A 24777-nucleotide genomic window follows, 5' to 3' on the forward strand; every position below is an offset into this window, starting at 1 on the left:
ATCTCCTACTGCTCTGTCAAGATTCCTCTTTCTCTTCACTGTACAGTTTAAATACATTTATTACTGCTTGCAAATAATAATCATGCCTTGACAAAGGCAAATCATTTCCACAGATCTCGAGAGCTTAAATGGTTCTCTGAACTCATAAGAGTGCATTGTCTTTTACAAATTGCGGCATCTAAAGTCTATGCTACCAATTTGGACTTGCGCTGTCATTGCTAACAAATGTATACTATAGATCTTGGGCATTTTTTTTATGGGAAAGTAAACAATAAAAAAAGTTTTAGAGTTAATTATTAACTCTTCTTGCCAGGATGCCTGTGTGGTTTGGGTTGTCAGCGCTTTGAACACTACTGCAGCATGACGTCTGAGATCTATCACCTCCCGCTCAATGTGTATGTCATTGTGCTGGGCATCGGCCTCTTCGTCTTCATGCTCAGCCTCATCTTCTGCTGCTACCTTTTCAGGTAGGTGGGGGAGGTTTGGGAGGAAGATGGACTGGGTGGTGATGAAGGGGAACAAGGTAGCTACGTGAAAAACATGGGAAAAAGAACAAAAAGAAAACAAAGAACTGACATTACAGCAAGAAGGAAATTACTTCAATCGGTTGGAGAGCATTTGGCAGTTAGAACAAGTATTGCATTACAGTTTGATACAGCAGGTTAAAGTTAATTCAAAACTAACTTGGTAATAAGATCCTGCGTGTGGTAATAGCAGCAATCATGATGCTAATTTGTGGAGTGGTGCCCTGCAGAGTCCAAAGTTGCTACATAATGTCTCTAAGATAATAAAAGCATCAAGCATGCTAGTATTTATATGCATGTTAAAGCAAAATCAAAGCTATTTAATAAACAGATAAATCAGCCGGACCGCTGTGTCAACACTCACTATAAGTTACTTGCCCATCACCAAACGATAGACGGACAAAGGTAGCAACAAACTAGCTAGACTAGCTAGCTAGACAACAAAGAGCTATAAGGAGAGTGAATTGGACTCTCATTTATCAGGTGGACACAAACACGACTCCAACAACTAAAATGTTCGCAATATCAACTTCATAAGGTGACAATATCTCAATAGTATTCAAAGCTTGTTGCACTGCCCCCATGTGGCCAAAAAAAAAGCAATGACTGCAGATGTAAATACCATGTAAATAACCTTATGTTATGTGCATCAACAACCCAGCATCAGTTTGGCTGTACAGTGATATGAATAAAAATGTAATCAAAAAAGTTACAAATTGCAAAAGGTTTCCATAAATGTATGCAGGTGCCAATTCATCCACTAGTGTAGTGCTGGTTAATATTAGGATATATACTTGATGAATAACACAGATGACTTAATCAGTGGTTCCTAATATTTGTTTTGCCTGTGACCCCCTAATATTCGTACGCAATATCTCCCTCATAACCACTTGCATGTCTATAAGTTGTGAGCAGTTAAGTCAAAGAAGAATCTCTTCCCAGATTGTTCATTTAAATAAACCTGGAGAGGTCAAACCAAACAATAATTCACAAGAAAGAAGCAAAGTTTGGATAAATGAAAAAAAGAAATAAAAACAGAATTGTGTGCAGCAAAATTTATTTATTTTCTTATTTTCTACCTGGGTGATCATCTTTCATACTCTACCCTTTTGGTACCAGGTGCTTTTCTCCTGGTTATTTTGTATTCATAGTACTCCCTCAGTGTAGGCGGGATTCTCAGCTGATTTCCAAAGCGACGCCACGTTAAACTGCAGTGACATAATCTTTAAAGTGACACTCCCTGGACACACATCGGCAATGATGCCTGCACATCGATAATTTGTGCCGCGTAGTTTTGCAAGCCGCCATTTTTTTTTATATCTGGGTTGAGTGTATAAACAAATTGCGTCGCTATTGACGCTACCATGCCTATTTAAAATGGGCAGGTTTGTGCAGGATGTCCTGTGTCGTGCTAGTGACGGTTCTCTCTGACCAATCCGTGGTGTGCAGTGTTTTAACTCCACCTTCTAGTATTGGCTCAACCTGGAACCTGGTACCAAAAGAAGTAACAACTTTTGCTAATGCTGTGCAGTGGAAATTAGACATTGTATTCATCTTGCGTGCCCTAGCAGGGGTCCCGGCCGCGAGGTTGGGAACCACTGACTTAAGTTACAGTTGTTACAACAGTCACTTCTACCATACAGATGTTGTTCTCTCTCCGCCTCTCTCAGGTTGAAACAACAAGGAACGAGGGAGCAGTTCAGCTACAATGAGGTATGTCACTGCAGTATATGTCACTATGGGTGAACATGTAACACCAGCTTCTGAGGCCGGTTATAAATACTAAAACAGTTTTCACACTGTTTGTGTCTACTGAGTGTGTGAAACCTAACACCACTCTTTATAGATGACATTGACTTTATCCATGTGTCCTTACCTGCCCTCTGATTCCAAACTGTTAGTGCCATGTGAAAAAGCCTGATATAGTAAGCAGGTAGCAGGGTGTGACAATGTGGTCACGGTTGGTGGCAATGTTTTCAGCTTCGGGGAAGGTTGAACTGCAGTTGTCTGTATTATATGTATTAATAATGATTTTTGTTTTGTTTGTTGTTGCCACAAACAAGAGAACAGTGTTTTCCCTAGGTTTGTGGAAGACTTAGGTGTGAGTATTTGAAGGTTTAGGAGTCCTCCCTCACTAAAGGTTACATTTTTCAATAAAAGAAATGCAATTTCACATCATTTTGAACCATTATTATTACCATGTCCTTGTCTAAAACGTTGTAAAAGGCAGAGCAGATAATAAATAAATAACACTCAAAAAGCTGAAAGACAAAACTTGTTAAAGAAGTCCACTGGGGACCAATTTAGAGATGTTCCGATACCGATACCAGTATCATCAATACGATACCAGTATCGGTATCGGCTCCGATACTGCCGAAAACGCTGGTATCGGTAAGTACTGGAGTTTATGCTCCAATCCGATACCACGTAATAAAGCCCTAAAGAAAATCTACATTAAAGTAGTTTATTTATGTTCTTTTTCCGTTATAACTGACTGTCAAACTGGAGAATAAAAGAAAGTTCTGGGGCATTCATTGTTTGTGTTTGTTCATGTTTCACCAAGAGTTTAACCTGAGCCAGACAGACAACAAAGATAGAATTTATATCACATCCATACAGGGATAGTAGTATACAGCTGTTAAAACATAATAAAATATATGACACACTGGTATCGGATCGGTACTCGGTATCGGCCGACACGCAAGTTCAGGTATCGGAATCGGTATCGGGAAGCAAAAAAGTGGTATCGGGCCATCTCTAGACCAATTACAATCATTAGATCTTAAAAGAGTCTTTTAGTCTTGATGCTCACATTGATTTTACATTTATTCGGCTTAGGTGGTGCCCAAAACAGCTTGGGTGCTGCACCTAAGCCTTATTATGACATTATTAACCCTGGAGTACACACCACTCTTGTGGATATTTTAATATTTTATTGAGTTTTTGGATTGTATATTATGTTGTTGTTGTTAATCGTTATCGGGCCCCCCTACGAATAGCTTTTAGTAGCTTATTTGGGGTTCTCCATTTCACGCAGCTTATATATGATCATTTTACCTTGTGGGATTGTGTTTGAAGATACATTGATGACGTGTGAAATAAACTTGGTTACATCTGAAGCCAGTCACATCAGGATATTGAATCCATCTGAAGTGTTTGTTTTACATCATAGATTTTCTGCCAACATGATAGTGCTGACACACCCATCACATGACACAATACTTCTCTCCTCCTTTTTCCAACTGTAGGTGGTGCTGAAGGGAGCAAGCAAGAAACTGAGCCTTCTAGGAGTAAGTAATTCTTTCTGTACATGGCTTTGTGCTAAACATATGGCAGCTGTACCAACACTGCTTCCATGCCAGGTCAGATGATGAGCTGGGAGGGTTTGGATGGTTAACTCAATCAATTTCTCCTCTCGGATGTGATTAACATGCTGCACACAGTCAGAGGAGATGTCCTGAAAATATCTTGTATCTCAAATGCAGCTCGGCTCTCTATTTGTAGCCGAATTTAAGACTCCAGGAATAGCTGCACTCATTCAAAATGCATTATAAAAAGATCTCTTCTCTTGTTCTTGCAATTCCTAAAAAAAGATCACTTTTCCAAGGCATCGGTGGTTAGGGGACATTTTCAGTTTTCAATTTAATGACAATCTCTGTTTTTGTACAAGAAAGGTTGAAATAATCCGGTTACTGGTTACTTCCAAACACAAACTTGTACTTGTCTAATACTCTGAATCACGTGATAAACTCAAGGCACGCGGGCCAAACCCGACCCCTTGCAAATTTTGATCCGACCCACATTTCAGTTTAGGTTCACAATAGATTTTGAAAAAACTGTTTTTTAAACTGCAATTACACAACACTTAGAGCAGAATTTGGCAGATTTGCTGACTTTGAGATTCAGATATTCCAACAGAACCAGAGAGTTTGCATATTCAAGCTGTGAAACAGGTTGCTGTGAGTCAGCTGTGTGGTAGCTGCATTTAAAAATTTAATCATTGTTTTGCTCTATAATGGCTTTGGAACTTTTTTTAGGGCTTTATGTCGACTTAACTGTAAGTGAGAAGACTATATAAGACATGCAATACTATGAGATGAATAAGTTTTCGACAAAATAAAAGCATATCAATAATAAACTACATGGCTGGCCCTTGATGTGATTCTCATTTTTCAGTGTGGCGAAGTTGAGTTTGACACCCCTGCTCTAAATCTAGGTCAGATAAGATTAATTTCCTGCTCAAATGTAGGCCCTTCCTCATTTACAAATCACAATTTACTTGGCTGTGATGAGATACAAGCCTACTTTTGAACAGAGATGAGGCCCACACAAAAACACAAATCAAATCACACATAAACTAACCTTGCGGTTGTTTTTGTTCTTGCAGCAAACCTGTGCGGTGTGTCTGGAAGAATTCAGGACCAGAGATGAACTGGGAGTGTGTTCATGCTCACATGCATTTCACAAGAAGTGAGTGTTATTAAACTAGAAATTATAAATAGAAAGCAGAAGAAATACGCTTGTTCGCTTAGTGGCCAAAAGTTAGAGGAGTAGAAAGATGCCATTCTCATGTCTGTAAATATGAAGCTACAGACAGACAGTAGCTAAATTGTTAGCTAGCTTAGCTAGCCTACCTGGAGTCTTCGCTGGTCGCCAGTGGCAGAATCAAGGGGACGTCGACTCGACGACACTCCAAGAAGTTACCGCGCCCAGCCAAGAAATAGTCCAGCACAAAAGTACAACTTGTCCATTTACACCCCGGATTTTGTAAGGACTAGAAACAAACTATATATGACATGTTAATTAATTAGCTTTAGAGGTGCTGGCAAGTGGGTTTTCTTGCCTTTATGCTTTGGACAGACCCAGAGAAGCAGTTCCCTCGTGTTTCCCAGCGAGCTAAGCTAACTAGCTTCCAGCTGTAACGTTAACTTGCCAGTGGTATCAATATTCTGATATTTTATACTAGGATTCTAACATGGATTCCTTGCCTGAAACGGGCCAGTACTGAGTATCGGAACAGATTTTTGTCCACGAGTAAGCCTACCCTTACTTCTAATTGTTATTAACGTTAACATTAATAGGCGAATATTTATACTAAAATAGGCTATTTATCATGATTTATTGGAAGAAACCAAGCAATTAAAAGGACATCAACATATATCATTCAGCATCCTCATATAGCCCGAATAGATGAATCCTTTGTTTCATTACCACATTTTCAGATGCTGATGATTCGAGATTGGCAGTCTAATCAGGTGCCTTAGATCTATCGAATAGTCGACTAGTTGTGGTCACCCCTACAAAATATACACAAATATAAATATATCCAAGACACTTGCAATGATCTTGTCATGCAACTGCTGAATGAGGGTACTGGCACATGTTTTGGTCCAATTCAGGCACTTCAGGGATATATTCTAAGCGCAACATTATTTCCCAAAAATGTATTACTATTCCATTATGCGGATTTGGACAAAGCAGTACTTTTGCATCTTCTTTCAAAGACACTTAAACATTTTCACCCAATTGTTAGGTTGAAAAAAGTCAAGTGTTTAACCACTTTTTTTTTTTGCTCTTTTTGAGAGTTTACATAGTCCACCTTAATAATTCTATTAGTATTATTGTCCTCCTAATCCCACGCCCATGTAAAAATGTAAGAGCAAAACCCCAAAAAACTTCATTTTCACAGTTTGGACTAAAAAAACATAAAATTAGTGATGGCTTCTATTACTTACTGCTGCAAAAAAGCACAAAATCATGATTTCAGCTGTTTGTCTCCGGAGTTGTTCCTGTTAAATGAGATTCGGTTGTCATTGTATTAAGCCAACTGTTCCTGTTTTTGTCCTGTCAGGTGCCTGCTTAAGTGGCTGGAGATCCGCAGCGTGTGCCCCATGTGTAACAAGCCCATCCTCCGGCTCCACACCGACGCTCCCCAGGGTGCCGAGGGTCCAATGGATCCGGAGGAGGTGTGAGGGAGCTGGGAAAGAAGCAACCAGACTCCCCTTACAGAAAACACACACATTAAATACACTAGGGATGATGGACAGTGGTCATCTAAAAGACATCTCACAGGAAATGTTGATAATGATCCCAAGCGGTCGCCCTGCTGCTGACCTTTGAGCAATATGCCTTGATGGGAATTGGATATTGACAGCACCAAAATTACTTGGTTAGATCAGCCAGGGAGTGGGTGGATGAATAGGATCTTTTCATAATAAAATGCTCCTAGTTCTACTTCCATATTGCACTGTTCACCAAAAACATTACAGGAAAAAGGAGCCACATTAGAGAGCAGGATATCATTGCCACTGTCACTGGACGACTAGTGCGGCACTGCCAGAGACAAACACTGCAGGCGTTGAGCAGGACATTAGAGTACTGGATCAGTATGGATACCTCTAATATCTCAGGGGTGTTACCAATACAGCCAGCACAGACCATGTCAGTCACCCTATAACCCTGTGCCACACATGCATCTTCAATACTGCCAATGTAGGTGAAAGGCTCCAGCAGTCAGAGGTAGCAACAACCTCCGGCTGAAACCAAGACCAGCAGGATTACAACCGATTTAAGTAGACAATATTGTTACCGATTGCGTCCCATGCCCTTTCCTTTTAAAAGAAGACTGATAGGAAACTAGTCTTGCCTGTATGTATTGTATGTAAACATGTCCCTATATATTGTTATTTTGTATTTGTTGCTTTTAAATAAAACGTCACGTAATGTATTGTAATTGTGTTGGATTTATTGAAAGGCCGGCCAGATTAATAGAAAATGCTACCACACATTTGAAAAGAAATAAATCCATTCAAATATGCAGTAAACTAAATACTTACAACATTAATTATTCTCTTCATAGCTCATTCACATACAAAATTGACTAAAATGAAATGTAATTTTTTTTTTTACATTTATAGATAATTACAAACCTACTTTACAAATGGTTTGACTTTCAGCTTCAGAGGTCCCAAGTCCACAACAATAAAAAAAAAAAACAATCATATTGATGAACCTGTACCTGGAGCCACAAACTTAAACTTCCTAACAGCCGTGTCAGGACACTGCAGTCCACACACACACACACACACACACACACACACACACACACACACACACACACACACACACACACACATACATACACAATGGGTGTATTAGGTCATTAGTTGGCAGCCTCTGTGCCTTTAGCTTCCACAAATTCCATGGCCTTCTCCTTGACTGCCTGGATGCTCTGCGGAGTGCCGTGCTTCTTCTCGTACTCCAAGTAACGTTTGAAGAAGAACTTGATCTTTTTTACTGAAACACTCAGGTGGATCACGCGATCAAAGAGCGCCCTGCAGGAGACAGCAATTTGGAAAACAACTAGTATTTAAACAGCTCACTAACATTTTCAGTTTTTCTCATGTAAAGCACTATGATTGATTAGTTTACATGGTATTGCATATTTTAGCAAATATTTCCCTATATATAAACAAAAAAGCTACAAGGAAAAAAAAAAACTAAATGTTTTAAAAGTGACAATGGGGAGTCAGAAAACAAAGTAAGGGCTTTTACTCACCTAACTTCCTTCTGCGATCCATGTTTGACCATAAGGTCGATAAAGACGGACCAGAGGTCTGTGCGTTTCGGGTAGCTCGTCAGGACTTTGTCAAAAATGGTGCGACCTTTCTCTGAATCACCATAACGGAACTCCAGCTGAGCGAACTTGGCGATCACATCCACACCTGAGAGGAAGTGTGACAATACATAAAGGTTAAAAACCTGTGGAGATGCACCGCTGGGCAGACAGAATCGACACGCGCACACACGCACACACACACAGTTCAGTCAATGGCGGTGTACAGTTCAAAAATACATCACACTGTTTTGTGACATTATGTCTCCAGTGTTTGGGCAGGCCATCTTACTTTCTTTGGAAGGCAGACTCTTGAGCGCCCTCTGCAGGAGAGCACTGGCAGTGTCACTCTGACCCTGCTGGAGCAGGAAGGTCCCATAGCTCAGCCACACTGCCTTGTTCTGACGGAAACGCTTTACCATCGTCTTATACAGGCCCTCCGCCTCCTGGACGCAAACGTGAGTCACACAGAAAGAGAGACATGCAGATGTAAGTGGATCCAGAACACAGCATTTTAGTAGGGCTGGGCGATATGGAGAAAATCAGATATCACGATATTCTTGACCAAATACCTCGATAGCGATATTGCGCCGATATTCTAGGGTTGACAAAATATGTTCAAACTTAGATTTTAGATAAATAATCATCAGTAATGTGGACACAAAAGTCAAAGTGGGGAAAAGGCAAATAATGGAACAGCAAGAACAGTCTAGTAAGTTCAGAAAAGTACATCACTTTACTGTAATGCAACCTTTAAAACCACGAAAAGACAACACTTACTAATATCAATATATTGCCCAGCCCTACATTTTAGCATCAGTCTCAACAAATGGGCATGAAGTATAAAGTAGGGAAAGCTCAGGGGAGTATGGTATGGAGTATTTAAAAACACTCAGTAGATCGTACCTTGGTTTTGTCGGACTTTGCGTAGATGTCAGCCAGCTGCTGGTACACGGGCATGGGCTCGCAGAACTGCAGCGCCCGCTCAAACACTTTCTTCAGGCTCTCCTCTGTGCCGTACATGTTCTCCAGGTTCAGCAGGGCCACCCACACATTCAGCTTCTCTTGCTCTTCCCTGGACAGACACAGGACAACCATCTGTTAAAATGTGTCTTTATCGATCTACACAAACATGTATGTAGACAAAGTAAAAACCTTTCTTCAGCACATCCTATTTCAACAAGAGATACTATTATTCATTAGGGAGGATACAAAGATTTAGGTCAACTAAAATACATGACAAAGGTAAATAAAAAAAAAATTAAAAAAAGAATACAGTCACCCTATTTATGTTGTTTTATTTTATTGTTAGTTTGAAACTTTTTTGTGCATCTTTCTGCTGCCTTTTGGTGATCTCTGTTCAAATAAATGTAGACACTCACATTGGATTAAAAACATGTATCTAAAATTCAAATCACCTAAAGGAGATGGTCTTGATGGCCCTCTCGGCCACAGCGCGGGCCTGCTCGATCTGGGTGGCCTGTAGATGGTGAGCCATGTACTGGAGCCAAAGCAGCGAGCTGTTGGGTGAAGCGAGGAGCAGGCGCTCGAAGGCGGCTGCGTCCTGGGGTCGCAGGCTCGGATCCATCAGCTCGGTCTCACGCTGTACCAGGGCCTTCTCTGCCGCCTTTTTCTCTTGCTCAAGTTCATGACGAGACTTTTTCTGGGGCTGGTGGAGTACAGCGGTGCGCCCCAAGGCCAAAGACAGGAAAGAAGATGAGTAGTGATGGTGGAAAATATTTAAATACAGATAAGGAAACAGAAGAAGTCAAATTTAAGACTTTTTAAGACCGTTATGAATGAAATTTAAGACCTATATCACAACATCAAATAAGAGTCAGATGTCAGAGTCCGGAAACATTGTCTGAAACAATTCCCCGATTTACCTAATTGGCATTATAGGACTGGTGTCTAGATTGGCTGCAACATAAGTTGCATGTTGGTCTCATTTGTAGTGGTAATACAGCAAATTATATTTGGACTAGCGACAGAAAGAACTACAACACCACAGAAAAAAAAATTACATTCTAAAGCGCTGCAGGAACATTTGAATGAGCGTAAGAGGTAGCGTTACACTGACGTAGGAGGAAAATTAAGACCCGTTTAAAATTATTTAAGACCTGGAACACAATACTTCAGCGAATTTAAACTTTTTAAGGCCTAAAATTTTGATATTGAAATTTTGGACTTTTTTGGGCTTTTTAAGACCCCACGGAAACACTGAGTAAAAGCAGCACATTTAGCACATTAAAAACAGATGAAGCAAAGAAACCAACACATAAAACAAGCGTGTAAAAAGCAGGTGAAACAATCAAATCCAGCAACTAACAGCGGATACTATGGGAGACGTTTGTAGGAAGGCTAATCTGGAGAGGTGTGTTTTGATGAGTGAGTTGAATACATGCATATTTATGGTCAGCTCACCTTGCTGCTTCCATCTTGGTCCTCTCCATCACTGGAGTCCCCCTCCTGCGCTGCAGAGGCAGGCTTCAGGGAGCTCAGTCCCACGTCCCAGGAGAAACCTGCTGCCACCTGCAGCCTGCATGGACCCGCTGAGCTGTGCGTCACCTGCTGAGAGAGAGAGAGAGAGAGAGAGAGGAGGTGGACGTTTATTTATTTTAGGTTCTGGATAATGATGTTACTGTACCAAGTTTATGAAGATTTGTACGAACATTAAAAAAATAAATGAAATAAGCAGCAGTTTATTCGTTTACTTTTACAGAATTAGATGTGGGTTCTTCTTCAGCTTCCTTGTCTTCTTCTTCTCTGAAGTACACCTCCACTCCGCTGTCACTGTCGTCAGTCTTTGCTTTCTTGGTTTTCTTCTTCTTCTTCTTGGGGACCTGGGACTCTTCTTGTTTCTGGCAAATGAAACCACAGTAGAGAATACCAGCAATGATTAAATAAACTGCAACACAAGTGACCTCAGTCAGAGTATGCAGAGAGTTTTAACTGAGGCTAAAAACAATGCCTCGTTTATTACTGTGAGACTAGTCTCGCATTGTCAGACCTATCACCACAAGAGGAAGGTCTGTCCTTTCTCCTGGATAGGCGGAAAAAAAAAAACGGTCATGGGTTGTTTGCATTTCTTAAACCAGTCACAATCGTCTTGGGCGGCGCTATGCTCCGGACGCAGCGACTGTGTCTCTGCAAAATGGTCTCAGGAAGGAACATTGTTTTGGTGGAGCAATTGCACCCCGCAAAAGAAAACGCCACATACAATATTAAATTAACTTAACTGTTCACACAATACAGTAACATGACGTATATAAATTAGGTGCATACACAGTTAAACGTAATCTGCTACTACCAGTGTATCGCCGTGTGCATTTTGTCCATAGCAAACCCCCGGCAATAGACATCCCAGTTAGAGAGTAAATGGGGTAAAAATAAATCTTTGTAAATCTTTACAATCATTCCCTGAATGAAACAAACAGGCCTGCCTTGTTGCACGATCCACATTTTCCTTAAAAAAACTTGCCATTGTCAGCCTGTACGCCTGTGAGCCCGTTGCTCAGAGGTTCCGGTTAATGTTGCTCAATGTGACTGGAGTTTAAAGTTAGAGCGAGGGACATCCGGCGGAACTTCCGGCAGCCCTGGATCTATCCCGTAAATGAACAGTCATCCATACAGACTACTGTGAGACCAAAGGACCTCCTTGACCCCAGCACACTTAAGAGGACTGAGAAGGGACTCATTTACAACGTGTTTACTTTGATGTCAAAAGCAGGGATTGAGAAAGGAAAGCTTGATGTGTGTGTGTGTGTGTGTGTGTGTGTGTGTGTGTGTGTGTGTGTGAGTGAGTGAGTGAGTGAGAGAGAAAACTGAAGCCGTTTGTCACCTGCTCGCTCTCAGACACTGCACGTTTCATCTTCTTCTTAGTGTCATGTTCCTTCTTCTCCTCTCCGATCAGACGCAGCGGCAGACCGAGAGACTCTGGAAGGACGTCTGGCTTCCCGGTGTCCTCTGGGAGCAGCGAGAGGTGGACCAACTCCTCCTCTATGTCAATACTGTGGACAAGAATAGAAAGCGCCGCAGACTGAAGATGAGACGATGGCAGCATCGATTCTATAAATTGTTATTACCTAAAGCTGCACGGGGCAGGATTGTAAAGACACACCATCAGCATTACAACGCTAGATTCTTCCTTATATATTTTTTTTTACCTGAGGATCTTGGTAGTGAGCAGGGTGTTGGGAGTCAGGTGCTCAGAGAGGACTTTGTGGTGGCTAACAAAGTACTTGGTGGACTGCTGAAGTTGGGCTCTTCCTGTGATGCTTCTTGACAACCTGTGAAACAAATGTGAAATAACAAGTATGATGATTACTGAAATAATTACATAAATACATTTTCCAGAGAAATACGGAGCATGTTGTTCATTTGGAGTTTAAATGGTTTAATAGTGCTGCGTGAATTTCTCAGTTACCTGATGAAGACCCCCTGCTCTCCCACAGACTTGACGTAGCCTCTGATGATCTGGCCTGCCTTCAGTTGGTCTACAGACAAAACTTCTGGGTCCTTCGCTGGCTTGGCCTGCTGTGGGTTCAGCCTGGAAGAGCAAAGTTACGGCAAACCACATGGTGTAATAAAGATACGCGTCTGCATTTATTACACAAACTCACAAATCCAACGAAACTCGATCATACCTTGATGGGCGTAGGGACAACTGCCACTTGCCTTTTTCTTCCCCAAAAAGGAAAAACCTGAGGCAAAAGAGGATGCAAAACATAAACTCCACACTTCAAAATTATTAAAATGGGTTTTGAACTCTGATAGCGGAATAAAAAATGTTTAAATTGGAACAGCTGAGAGTTGATATTGTGCGCCAGCAGTTGCCCATAAATGTATTGGGCAATCTGGAAAATCAATGTTTACAAAAACTGTGACAATAAGGCGCTAAGGATTCCAACATTGGCCTAAACAGTCAAAGCCTTTGATTCTTTTAGGTTCACCGACTAAATAGTCATTAATCACATTTTGTAATTGAAATAAAACATCATTTATTGCATTCTCTTATCAAAATGTTTTAAAGGGAGTTAAGTTGGGCTTTTTTTGTGAAGGGTAGAAACGGAAGAAGTGAAGCTGTAGCGTTGCTGTAGTCACTATGGGAGTTAACAAAAGTGTGTGCGCTGGTTTTGATTACGGAGCCTCTGTGTTTTTGTTTTATTACCCTTGGCTACAGTAGTTAGCAGACATTAGCTCGGACGGCTGACTTGGCTCGTTTACTTTACTGCGTGAACGTCTTTGTCAGCCTGAACGTCTGGTAGTTCAATAAAGTGTTGCTTGATACTGAAAACCTGAATAAAAGGAACGAATAGTCAAATATTCGTATTGAATGACCAAATCAGATTCGACTGACAAAAGTCTGAGTCGGGTACAGCCCTATCTAACTGTGCCTCAGACCATGTGCAGTACATATTAAAAAGGCATTTTTTTTTAAGCCACAGGTCACTGCTGCATCTACTGACCTGAGCAGCTTATCCTTGCTGTACCCATCCAGGGGGTTTGGCCTGTAGGCATCAGCCAGGTCAGTCACATCAACAGTTCCCATGCCGCCAAAGGGAAGTTTGACCAGGAGGCCAACTTGTGGCTGAATATTAGTCACTATCCCCAAAGCTACACTGTTTTTCTCCAGTTTATGGACACCTGGAAAACAAAAGAATCAGATTAATTGTTGCACGTGATAAACAATCTGAGGCAAGCGATAGGGATTACAAAAGTAGTAGTCTATATAAAGGACGTTCCACTTCCAAGATTGCATGACGTGCCTCATGTAGGCCGGATGTCTGTTCCCTTGGGCTTTCTTTGTGTTGGCATTTTAACCTCCTGTTGATTTCTGAGGACTATGGTTAACTGCTCCTCAGATCTCTGCAGGGTAAATCCAAACAGCTAGCTAGACTATCTGTCCAATCTGAGTTTTCTGTTGCGCAACTAAAACAACCTTTGAACGTTCCACGCAAACAACTTCCTTCCCGAGGCTATTGTAATTGGTTTAAAGAAATGCCAATAAACCAGAGCACGTTTTTCTCCCGTCCCGGAATGCTGTGTGGCCTCGCCAGACCCTCCTCCGCGGCGCTGTGGAGGAAGGTCTGGCAACGCGAGACTACAAAAGCAGTAACAGCCAACAAAGAAAGGAAACGGCATGTATAACGTGACGATTAGAACCAGTAAACATGAAAACAGTCTGAGCTTCTCCTACCTGTGAGTGACAGCATAAAGCGTTGCGGTTTGGAGATCACTTCTACCACTTTGGCATGGACTGCCTGGCCCAGCTTGTATAGTTTCTCTGGGTGGCTGGCCTCCTGAAAATGAGCAGAATTTAAACAATCACAACTTTTTTTAAACGAAGGTTGACCTAATCTTTTCTCATAAGCTAAAATAACCTTAGACTGTTAAAAATGATCCGATATTCATACTGTTGAAATATTATAAAACTTACTTTTGGATCGGTGATCATGGCCAGAAGTTCAACTGTCCCAGTAACACAAGGATCAGTGGTGACCTCCAAAATCTTCCTCACTGGATTAAACTGGGGTCAGAAGCATGAACACACTGAAAACGTCTACTCCAACAACCTCCAAAGTTGTTTTGGATTTATTTGATTTGTCAACTTATAAAATCAATGTAAAATGTATTTTGTGGAGACTGCCAGCAGAAAAAAAATGCAAGCTTCTGCAAGCCATTATGATTTCCAAAACTTACCTTTGATACAAAGCATGTCACTTCTTCCCCGACCTTATAGCGGTTTATTTTCTCTTTTACTGTAACTGCTTTGAGAACTGGACACTTATCAAGTTTGCTACAGAGAGGAAAGAGAAACAGAAACAAATAAGAAGCCGACAAACCACAAAACGTGAGTGTGAGTGGATTGAGAACATCTCTAATAATATAAAAACAAAAACAAAGCAGACAAAAATGTCAGAATGAAATAGAGAATGCTGTAAATTTACTAATTTACCTTAGGATTAAACAATATTCAGGTTATCATGCAGTATATGATCATGACAATGTTCAATGAACTGTACTATACAATTACCTGGGTACGAGTGTGAGCTCAGGAATGGTGTATGTAAATTTGGGATGGGAGAAGGGCAAGTATCTGAAATAAAAACCGTTGAGATTCATTTCAAGTTCAATAGAATTTGACAAATAATTTAATAATAATCTATTCCAAAACGTAAGACGTAAAATGAGACCCTCCAGCAGTCTTTACCTGTGACTGGAGGCTTCTCGCCCTCCGATGACCCTGGCGGTGACCTCACTGCCCACTTTTACAGAGGCAGTGGGGAAAGATCCCTGACACACATCTGCAACCTCCACCACCTCAGACACGTGCACGCTGCCGGTGCTTCCATCCTCTAGTGTGACCTGAAGGGAGGTGGGCTTCACGGTCCGTACTTTACCCCGCACGATTTCACCGAAGCAGTAACCCTTAGAGCTCGTCTGATTTTCCGAGGTGGTGCGCTGTCGGTTTGGTGCGGTGCGCTGCCACGACACTAGGGAGAGCCCCTGCAGTTCCTGACAGCTGGGCTCTATAACCTCGACGGCCAAACTCATCCCCGCCTTCAGCTTCTCTGACTCGGACAGGAACGTCTCATTCAGGTGGCTGCTGGTTTGGATCACGGTCAGCTGTGCCGTGTCTTCCAGCGAGACGACAGCAAAGTCTCGGTCGATGTGCTGCACCATCGCCGTGTACTTTGATCCTTCAGCTAACTGTAAAATACAAATGATAAACACACATAAGAATAGGTCAATAACTACATTAAATGATTAGAATGTGACTATGTACGAGTGCCCTCACGTGTAATATATACCATCTACATGTGTGTGGAAACGTGCGATTATCAGGCTGCTCCAGAGAAAGCAGTGTTGGAAAATGCGTGTCCAGTCGAACTTCCCACACACAGTACATTAAAAGTCAGAACACTCATTGTTTGAAAACACCAAAATGGCATTAGGAAAAAGTAACACTCACAGATTTCTTCTTCGCCATCAGCTTGGGAAGGAGGGACACATGGACACATGTCGACAGGATGTCAACACGGAGGATGACCGCAGTAGCTTTCTGTCCTGGGGTCAAATTAACACCTGGAGCAGCCAACAGAAAAGCATCATCGCTAACATGAAGTGATTTGGAAAAATATATATAAAAATGAATAATATGCTACTGATGGAGTTTACTTCGTGGGGAGCCCCATAGTTTCGGGATTAAAGGGCCACTCCGCCGATTTTACACATGGAGATCCGCTTAAGTCAAAGGAGGGAGCTCTCTAAAGTCTGAGACAATGACTCAAGTGACACTTGTCACGTCATCACTTGACGCGGGCATATACCAGTCAGGAAAAGTCTAATGCAAGATGCTATTTCATTATGGGAAATGTAGGATCTAGGGCTGTGCAATTAATCTAAATTTAATAGTGATTATGATTTTGGCTCCCAATGATCACAAAAACAGAGTATTTGAGAGAAACAATTATTTAGCTCATGTTTTGCAAGTAAACTCTTATTTTCTCTTGTTCTGAATGAAAAAATAAAGTTTAAATAGGAAAAGTATTAAGGCAAATTTTTTCACTGTTTTTTAAGTTCAATAATTGCAACATCTTTCCAGAAGTCAACGAGTAATCGTGTCAAATTATTGTGATTTCAATATTATATTTTTTTCCATAATCGAGCAGCCCTAGTAGGATTCAGCGTTTTTGGAGTTTGACCCATACTAGAGAGCCTCAGTTGCATCAAATCTGACCATTCTTTCTTATATCTGCCTCTTGCAAGTCCTTTAACTTTATGGAGGTGCAATACCTAAAGACATAATATGGAGTGACTATCGCAGTGAAATAAATGAAAAATGTTACTGTTTAAATACATACCCATGACATGGTGCTTGGCGGCTAGTATGGTAGCACCGGCCAAATCATCCGACTTAAAGGTGGCAGCGCAGTCCTTCGCAGTATCTACAGTCAGCTTCAGCTTCTGACCAATGGACAGAGCGGCCAGCTGCTGGCGGAGATCACTGTTCTCTGAGAGTAAAGACAGAGGTAATCGGAGGTTCGACAACGCAGACAAACTTTAAATGAATAATTAAAGACCAATGCAATCATACCTCTCACAGCTAACATTTCAGCCACAGCTTTTCTCTCCTGCAGACCATTGATGAGTCTGGTCTGGACATCACCCTCTGGAGATATGACCTCCGACATCTTCAGCGTGACCAGGAAACGCCGCTTTTCCTCATCCAGGTTGGTCACTTTTGCGAGCACCGTCTGGCCCGGCTGGAAGACGGTTATCGTATCGCTGATGAACTTGTCGGTCATGGCCTAAAAAAAGCAGAGGAAGAATTTGAGTTGAGAAAACAGACAAGATTTTTAGGTTAGAAAACACAACACAAAGCAGCTTACTCACCGACTTGGGTGCAAGACCAACAAGCCCGTATGGGAACTCCACAAAGACGCCATAAGACATGATGTTCTTGATCCAGCCAATCAGCTGCATTCCAACTGTGATTTCAGAGAAGTCCTTGGCAACCACTCCTTCCTCCAGGGACCATCTCACTGTTGGTTTCTTGGTGAGGGTCTGTAACAGGGGGAATTAAGGAAAACAGAGACAACGTTCCTGCTTTTCATGGTTGACTTACCGAAGCATCAAAACAACAGAATCAATCAATCATAGCAGGCTTGGGGTTAACTTTTCAGATGTAATCAGGAGCACACAAAATCTACAGACTTGTTTTAGAGACAGGATACAATATTCAGTTTGTTCTTGTTGAAGCACATGACGTTTGAGATGACGTCTCCCTCCTGCAGGCTCTCCCACAGCAGAGTGCAGTTGGAGAGGTGATCGGAAAGGTGCATCGTGGGTAGTACGGCTCGGACCTCATCAGGGAGGATGGCCACCTCCAGACCGTTGACTGACTTTTTCAGCACCTTGGCCTCCAGCCTCTGCATCACACAAATACACATGCTGAGGTCAAAATGTGATGAATTGAGATGAAAGAAAACAAAACGTGAGGCTTTAACTTACCTTCCCCACCTCACAGTCAAACTGGGCCGTGGCAGCTTCCTCAGTGTCTCCTTCCGCCGCGGCCTTAAATGACAGCAACATCTTCGCCTTGTCGGGGTCACACTGAAGAACCTTAGCCTTAAATACCTGGACAATCGACGTCAAACAAACATCTCATCAGTTGCCAAAATATAAACAGTTGAAGGCTTGTTTCTAATGGTTCCTAAACATCTTTTTATTTTTTATATATATATATATATATATATATATATATATATATAAAGACACCAAAAGAACAAACATGATCCTCTGTGTCCATGCCGTTTCATCTCCTCACCTGCCCCACATAGAAGAACTCCTCAGGACTGAGGACGGGCTCCGAGCTGAGCTCGCTGAGCGGCACCAGACCCTTGACGTTGTTGTAGAAACGAACGATGCAGCCAAAGTCTTTGATGCAGACAATGTAGCCGTGGGAGACGCGGCCAGGACGGGCATCGGTATAGCTGAGGAACAATGGCAGAGAGCTTTCGACCAGGGCCTTCTTCCTGGTCAGATACAGCTTCTTATTCTCTGCGTCGACTGACAGCACCTGAAGGAACATTTTCACACACACACACACACACACACACACACACACACACACACACACACACACACACACACACACACACACACACACACACACACACACACACACACACACACACACACACACACACACACACACACACACACACACACACACACACACACACACACACACACACACACACACACACACACACACACACACACACACACACACACACAAGAGTTAAAAAACGGCATGTTACAGATTTTATTCTCGTGGTCTTCTGAGCGGCATTAATCCAAACTGGACTGACCCGACATTTGATCTTCATGCCCTCTATGTACTTCTTCTCTGGATTCTTAAGGAGGATATCAGACAGGTGTGTCCGGGGCACCAGGCCTTTGATGTGGTCGGACAGATGCACCACCATGCCGTGATTCAGCAGAACGGACACTGTCCCCTTGAAGAGAAACACATGGAAGAAAGACAAAGTGAAAAGGACAATTTAAGAATTAAATCAATCTGTGACAAGTGAGAAAACCGGGTTTTTGGGAATATTTTGGGAAATACGCTTTTTAACTTTTTTGCTAGGAAAAGTTGCCAAGCATCCAGGAAGTCACTAAGCTAACTGACTGCTGGCTGTAGTTTCATTGTTAACAGACTGATATGACGGTGGTATGGAGCTCCAACTCTAACTCTCAACAATTGATTTAAAAACATATTCTGATGTGACTGGATTACTTGCAATAAGAAATCAACTTTATTAACAAATGTCTATGAAATCAAAAACGGAGGTTTCAACAGAGAATGTGTACTCTTTCCCCAATAACTGAAACACACAGAAAATACATTTGGGGTATTGGCCATTTAATACACAAACAGCAGTGTTACATAATATTAAAAGTAACGCATAAATGTACTGATACATAGTATGCTTATAGTATAGTATGCTTTTTATTACCTCTGCCAAGAAAGTTTGTTGTGTATGTTTTCGGCTCGGTTTGTCTGCTGGATTATGGAAAAACTATAACTTTATGTAGCAATTACTTTTACTTACTACTTTTGTTTTTTAAAGTGCCCCCAAAATTTTGTAAAGGCCCCGGATTTGTCAGACATTGTCAAAACAACAAAAGTTGCCCTCCCCCCCAAATATTTCTCAAATTGCCTACACTGCTCTCAGTACACAGAAATAACTGATTTATATAATCTATCAGCTCTAAAGTATAACAAGGCTTAACATGCTGATTTCATACTGTAGGATTCCATTTTCGAAGTGGAAAGATGCCTTGTGTTGCTTTCACAGATTCTTTAAAAAGCTGAATCCAAGTCCTTGTGTGACAGGGTACATGACAGGTAGGTGGGGATGCTTTATTCTTACCTCTACAATCTGTCCGGCCTGAAGATCATGATATCTATAAAAACGCTTGTCAATCACACTCCTGTAAATCAAGACAAAAGAAAGTTGTCAATGCATCGCATTAGAATTGTGAAGTCCACGCTTGCTTTTGAATACGACACATAAGCGAGGGGATGCACATACTTTCGCAGAGAAGCAAAATGAATTTGGTCCATGGCGCTGAAGTCCAGGATCCTGCAGGTGTGCTCAGTCATGGCCAGCACTCTGTTTTCATTGGCTGGCTCATTAGACTCCTTCAGGTGGTTCCTCTGTCAAGAAGGACACATTTCACGTTATTACCCCAATGCTGAGTCAGCAGGATATTTACAGAGAGCATTTATTCTTCTCAACAGTCAAAGTAGGTTTAAATTATTTATAGCATCACCCCGACTCACATGTACAAAGGCCAAAGTTTTGTCTGGCAGTTCCAACATGGCTCCAGACATGTGGTGCATAGTGGTCATCTTGCAGTTCTGCACCACCTCACCAATGCGGTCACCTCCAGCAGGAGACGGGTCAACTCTGGTCCCGGGCTGAAGGAGGTAGCTGCGCAGGCTCAGGCCCACCAGACGGGTGGACGGCTCCACATACAGCACACAGGCCCGCACCTGGGTGGATTGATGCAAAACAGGATTAGCCTGCCAAGTTTGTACTCAAAGATAAAAACGCATGGAAAACCATTAACTGGCCACATGTAACACCTTCATTTAAAAGCTACATTGTGTAAGAATTTCTCCCATCTAGCGGTGAAATTGTGTATGACAACCAACTGAATATTACTTTCCAGCCCCTCCCATTCCGAGCGCGTTTTAACTCCTAAGGTGGCCGTATGCCAAGATTAACACGGCTTCCGGTACAACTTTGTCCATTCTGTATATTGTATGAGATTAATAGTGTACGGCAGTGGATCGGTGAGACCGTGTAGGCAAAAAAAAAAATTAAAGAGACACTCTCCAAAGACCTTGAGAATAGGTGTGATCTCCATCTTCAACAGGCTTTCAAATCTCCCGGCAGTCGCGAGTAATCTCCCGGCTGGCATTCATCACGGTGCCACGGAGTGTAAAAACGCGAAAGACGGAGGCATGTCCCTCTTTGGCTAATGTATTTTAAAGATGGAGGCGCTACATGGCTGCCGTCATTCGAGCGAGTCGCTCATGTATTCTGAATGGCTCTGAATGGCAGATTCTACGCTTACGAGAACACTTTGAGTAGTTGGTGGAAGTAATTACATATGAATTTTTTTGCTAAGAATCAACTCAAAGAAATGACACAATACAGCATTAAGATTGTTTCAAGAAAGGTGCTTTTCAATCCAGATTATCAATTTGAGCGATCGGATCAGAAAGCCGAAAAAAACGACAGACACAAAAGGGATCGTTTTGTATAAGTCAACAGGATCCATGTGCCAGGTCCGTTTTACCTGAGCTCCCTCGGTGTAGCTTGATGTCTGCCCTGGCTCCATGTGGAGAAAGTCCACCTGGCCACTGAAGGAGGACAGGAAGTCCAGGATCAGGCCGTGTTTGGTCACCTGCAATACGAACATGTAGACGTTATTCAAATGAAACACAGCTACCACCGAAGTTGTGCTAGAGACGGTTAGGGCAGGAGGAGATCATTCACTGGATAAAATAAAACAGCTTTAGGCTGCAACAACATTTACCCCCCCCCATATCCTTTGACAGAAGATTTACTCATTGCCAAAATGCTGTCTCTACCTTTTTGATCGTAGCTTTGACCAGAAGCCCAGGCAGCAGGTTAGTGAGGTTCCAGCCCTGCTCGGATTCAGCACAAGCCTGGGCGACGGCCGGGGGGCTGACAGAAAGGCGGACCACACGTCCATCGTTCTTTACTTCCTCCACTTGAGAAGTCACATACTGACCCACAGTCAGATCTGGACACATGAAACAGACAAATGCTTGCGAGATGTATTGACACTTTCCTCCAAATACCACAGTTTCTACATGTTTCACCAAGTCACATTTAAGTCTTTTTGAGACCATTGTGAATAAAATTTAAGAACTTTATTACAACATCAACCAAGCCCTAAATTCAGTTGTTTCAAGCAAAGTAACGCTTAACTTGAACTTCTGTGGTACAGTCTGAAAATGACACGTGCCAATAACACGAAGGCTGATTGGCTGCAATATAAGTTGCACATTGGTATCATTTGTAGTTGGAATACAGCAAAATTACATTTGGAATAGCGAAAGAAAGAACTAAAACACCACAAAATAATAAAATAAATAAAAAAAGAGCATTAGAGGTAGCGTTGCATGGACGTTGGAAAATTATTACCTTCAGTGAATTTAAGACTTTTAAATTTTGATTTTTTAAGACGCTGCGGAAACCCTGAAATACGTTACTTTATGACCTCGTTTGCCAAAAAAAATGGAAACAACTGCACGATCCAGGTGGAGCAAAAGCCTCCTCTGCATTAGAAAGGACACAGTTGACTTGAGATTATTGTCTCCGTACATGACAGGCTATTTAAAATACTTTTGCCATACCTTCTGAGTTGTGTTTATCTTTCACTGCTTTCTTGTGCAGGAAGGCTTTGGTTCCATTGATGCCAATGTCCACTATGTAGCCATGATCCTCCACACTCTCCACACATCCGCTCAAGACCTGAGTTGTCAAAAAAATAATATTACCATAAACTGTTGGATAAAAAAAAAGGCAAGCTGAATGTTTACAATTTTCTTACCAAATATTTTACTGAAGATGCTCATTTTTTTACTCACCATGCCAGCTTTCAGAGAGGTTGATGTGAGAGCCTTGTTGATCAGCTTTGGATTGATTGACAGCTGGATGCTAAGAGAGCCTCCTTTGGCTACATCTAACTTGGCAACCACACACCTGAACACCATGCCAGGGTAGAATATGTGTGGCAGAGAGCAGATCTCCTGTGAAGTTTAAAAAAAAAAAAAAAAAAAAAAAAAAAAATACACCATAGATGTTAAAAAATATCCTGACATATGAGTAACTGTTAACAAGTTCAAGGAAGAGCCCTTAGTCTAATGTAGTAATTCACGATCTGATTCTAGACTCCAAAGATCCAATAAAACCAAAAAGCTCAAAATAAATCATCCTATACAAAAGTTATTGACAAAATCTGAACCCATATTTTTCAGTTTCAAACGTGTACTGTACATCACCAATGATATGGCCCACTACAACATTTCAAATCATCACTCCACAAGCCTACCTCTGTATCAGCTGACTCCAGTTGTTCGCTGAGGAGCTTGGTGTACGAGTCACAGATGTTCTTGATGCTGAGAAAGCCTTGCATGCCACAGGGCAGGCTGACTGTCACCTCAAAGTCAGTCACCTCCTTCACACAGCCCAGCATCAGGATACCCTCCTTCACATTCTGGAAAATGGGAAAACACACACAATAGCAAGTCAGATAATGCGCTGAATATGCTACTTTGATTCACGGTAGTGTTACACATTTAACAAATTATATAAAACGCAAGTTGGCTCTTGGTAAAATGGATTACCTTGATGTGTAGAATTTCCACACACTTGGCTGCTGCATTTAGCGTCAGACCATCTCCTTTGCCCGTCTTTGGCTTCTTGAGCTTCTTTCCGTCATCTTTGACCGCCCCCTTCCTTTTCTTGGTTTCTGCTTTTTCGTTCGACTGCGAGAGAACAGCAAACTATCGTGAACATACTCATACCATCGGTCTGAATATTACAGTATTTATCCTCTGTCTGAAATGCTGCATTTCAGCGCCTGATATTGTATGATAATCCTCTCTTTGGGGATAGTCATAACTTATACACAGTTCTTTCGAGTTTTTTCCCAATTCTCAATGACTTGTCCAGAAAAATCAAAAGTTTTTTTTCCCACAGCAGTATGAACAGAAAGATAGGAAAGAGTGAAACTCTACCTGGAACAAGTTGTCCACTTCAGTCCGCTGAACCACTATTTTACTCTCTGTGGGCTTCTTTGCTGTTCCTCCTCGAGGGAAGTCCTCCTCCACTGATGCCATGTTTGATGTTGTTCCGTTGATGTTTTTGACGTCTAAGAAAATGAAAGATAGTGGCAATAAACAAATCATTTCAAACCACTAATCTCCTGATGATACAAAAAAACAGTTAGTTTATGCTAAGTGACGAATGGATGTATGTAGCCAAGCATTAGACCCAGTTTGTGCCCCATGTATCCAACGTTATATAATCGTTTTTATATTTGAGACTTGGTGACTTTATTACATTGTTACAAATGCATAAGAATGATAGCATGATAGTCACAAACACCAGCATGGCTCTCTAATTGGACATTGGTTTAATCATGACATGCACATCGAATTATGCTAACCACTTTCTTGGAAAAAGATAACCAAGTGCATTAGGATCAGTTGCAATACTGCTGCACATAAGGTTACCACTCAAAATACACGAGACAAAATGAGCAACTTGTACGTTATCGTATTATAGCACTCGAGCTAAGCACAAAGCAAATTCGCCAGCAGACAAAAAGCTTACTCAGATCGAGAAAAATTAAAAATGGTATCTAAACAAATATGAAATGGTTCTTTCAGTATTTATCGAAATGTTTCCTTACATTAAATCTCCGGCAAAACTCACATGTTGTTCAGCAACACGCCATGATCGTAACCCGGAAGAAAAACTCATATGGGCGTTTCATTCTTGATCCAATCACAGATTA

The 24777-nt window shown here is 41.7% G+C and overlaps 3 protein-coding genes across 9 annotated transcripts in view; 1 reads left to right on the forward strand and 2 right to left on the reverse strand.

Moving 5' to 3' along the window:
* Window positions 1–5527, reverse strand: part of LOC114565014 (inositol 1,4,5-trisphosphate receptor-interacting protein) — a 17564-nt gene extending 12037 nt beyond the window's left edge. For 2 of the 3 annotated variants that reach the window (XM_028592795.1, XM_028592805.1), the window contains exons 1-2: window positions 5159–5527; window positions 4887–5009 (exon numbers count right to left, since the gene is read on the reverse strand). The gene's annotated coding sequence lies outside the window, so the exon portion shown is untranslated. Of the gene's footprint in view, window positions 1–41; window positions 528–4886; window positions 5010–5158 lie in introns of those variants that run through there. The other variant, XR_003693876.1, reaches the window with a different exon arrangement.
* The window catches only part of zgc:175214 (RING finger protein 122), a 9784-nt gene extending 2527 nt beyond the window's left edge, over window positions 1–7257 (forward strand). For both annotated transcript variants that reach the window (XM_028592882.1, XM_028592892.1), the window contains 5 exons: window positions 314–467; window positions 2195–2237; window positions 3773–3814; window positions 4912–4994; window positions 6376–7257. In XM_028592882.1, coding sequence (XP_028448683.1) covers window positions 314–467; window positions 2195–2237; window positions 3773–3814; window positions 4912–4994; window positions 6376–6496 — 443 coding nt within the window. In that variant the 3' untranslated portion in view covers window positions 6497–7257. The remainder of the gene's footprint in view (window positions 1–313; window positions 468–2194; window positions 2238–3772; window positions 3815–4911; window positions 4995–6375) is intronic.
* pdcd11 (programmed cell death 11) lies at window positions 7248–24757 on the reverse strand. 4 transcript variants are annotated; one of them, XM_028592757.1, is made up of 37 exons: window positions 24673–24757; window positions 23996–24129; window positions 23603–23743; window positions 23308–23472; window positions 22844–23005; window positions 22610–22727; window positions 21818–21993; window positions 21523–21630; window positions 20498–20710; window positions 20247–20371; window positions 20085–20145; window positions 19020–19166; window positions 18473–18724; window positions 18157–18282; window positions 17880–18074; window positions 17539–17709; window positions 17240–17453; window positions 17007–17156; window positions 16115–16227; window positions 15353–15852; window positions 15176–15238; window positions 14842–14938; window positions 14579–14668; window positions 14339–14441; window positions 13608–13785; window positions 12786–12842; window positions 12566–12688; window positions 12306–12428; window positions 11981–12149; window positions 10854–11000; window positions 10564–10710; window positions 9558–9808; window positions 9046–9214; window positions 8432–8585; window positions 8083–8248; window positions 7660–7858; window positions 7248–7625 (listed from the first exon to the last, which is right to left on the reverse strand). In XM_028592757.1, the coding sequence occupies exons 2-36, from the start codon at window positions 24095–24097 to the stop codon at window positions 7687–7689; spliced, it is 5448 nt and encodes a 1815-aa protein (XP_028448558.1). In that variant the 5' UTR covers window positions 24098–24129; window positions 24673–24757; the 3' UTR covers window positions 7248–7625; window positions 7660–7686. The 4 variants fall into 4 exon arrangements, with proteins under 4 accessions (XP_028448558.1, XP_028448574.1, XP_028448552.1 ...); XM_028592773.1 differs by having other exon boundaries at window positions 7248–7858; window positions 10564–10707; XM_028592751.1 differs by having other exon boundaries at window positions 7248–7858.
* Window positions 24758–24777: the final 20 nt, after the last annotated feature.

Source organism: Perca flavescens, chromosome 2, assembly GCF_004354835.1.
Source record: "Perca flavescens isolate YP-PL-M2 chromosome 2, PFLA_1.0, whole genome shotgun sequence".
NCBI lineage: Eukaryota > Metazoa > Chordata > Actinopteri > Perciformes > Percidae > Perca > Perca flavescens.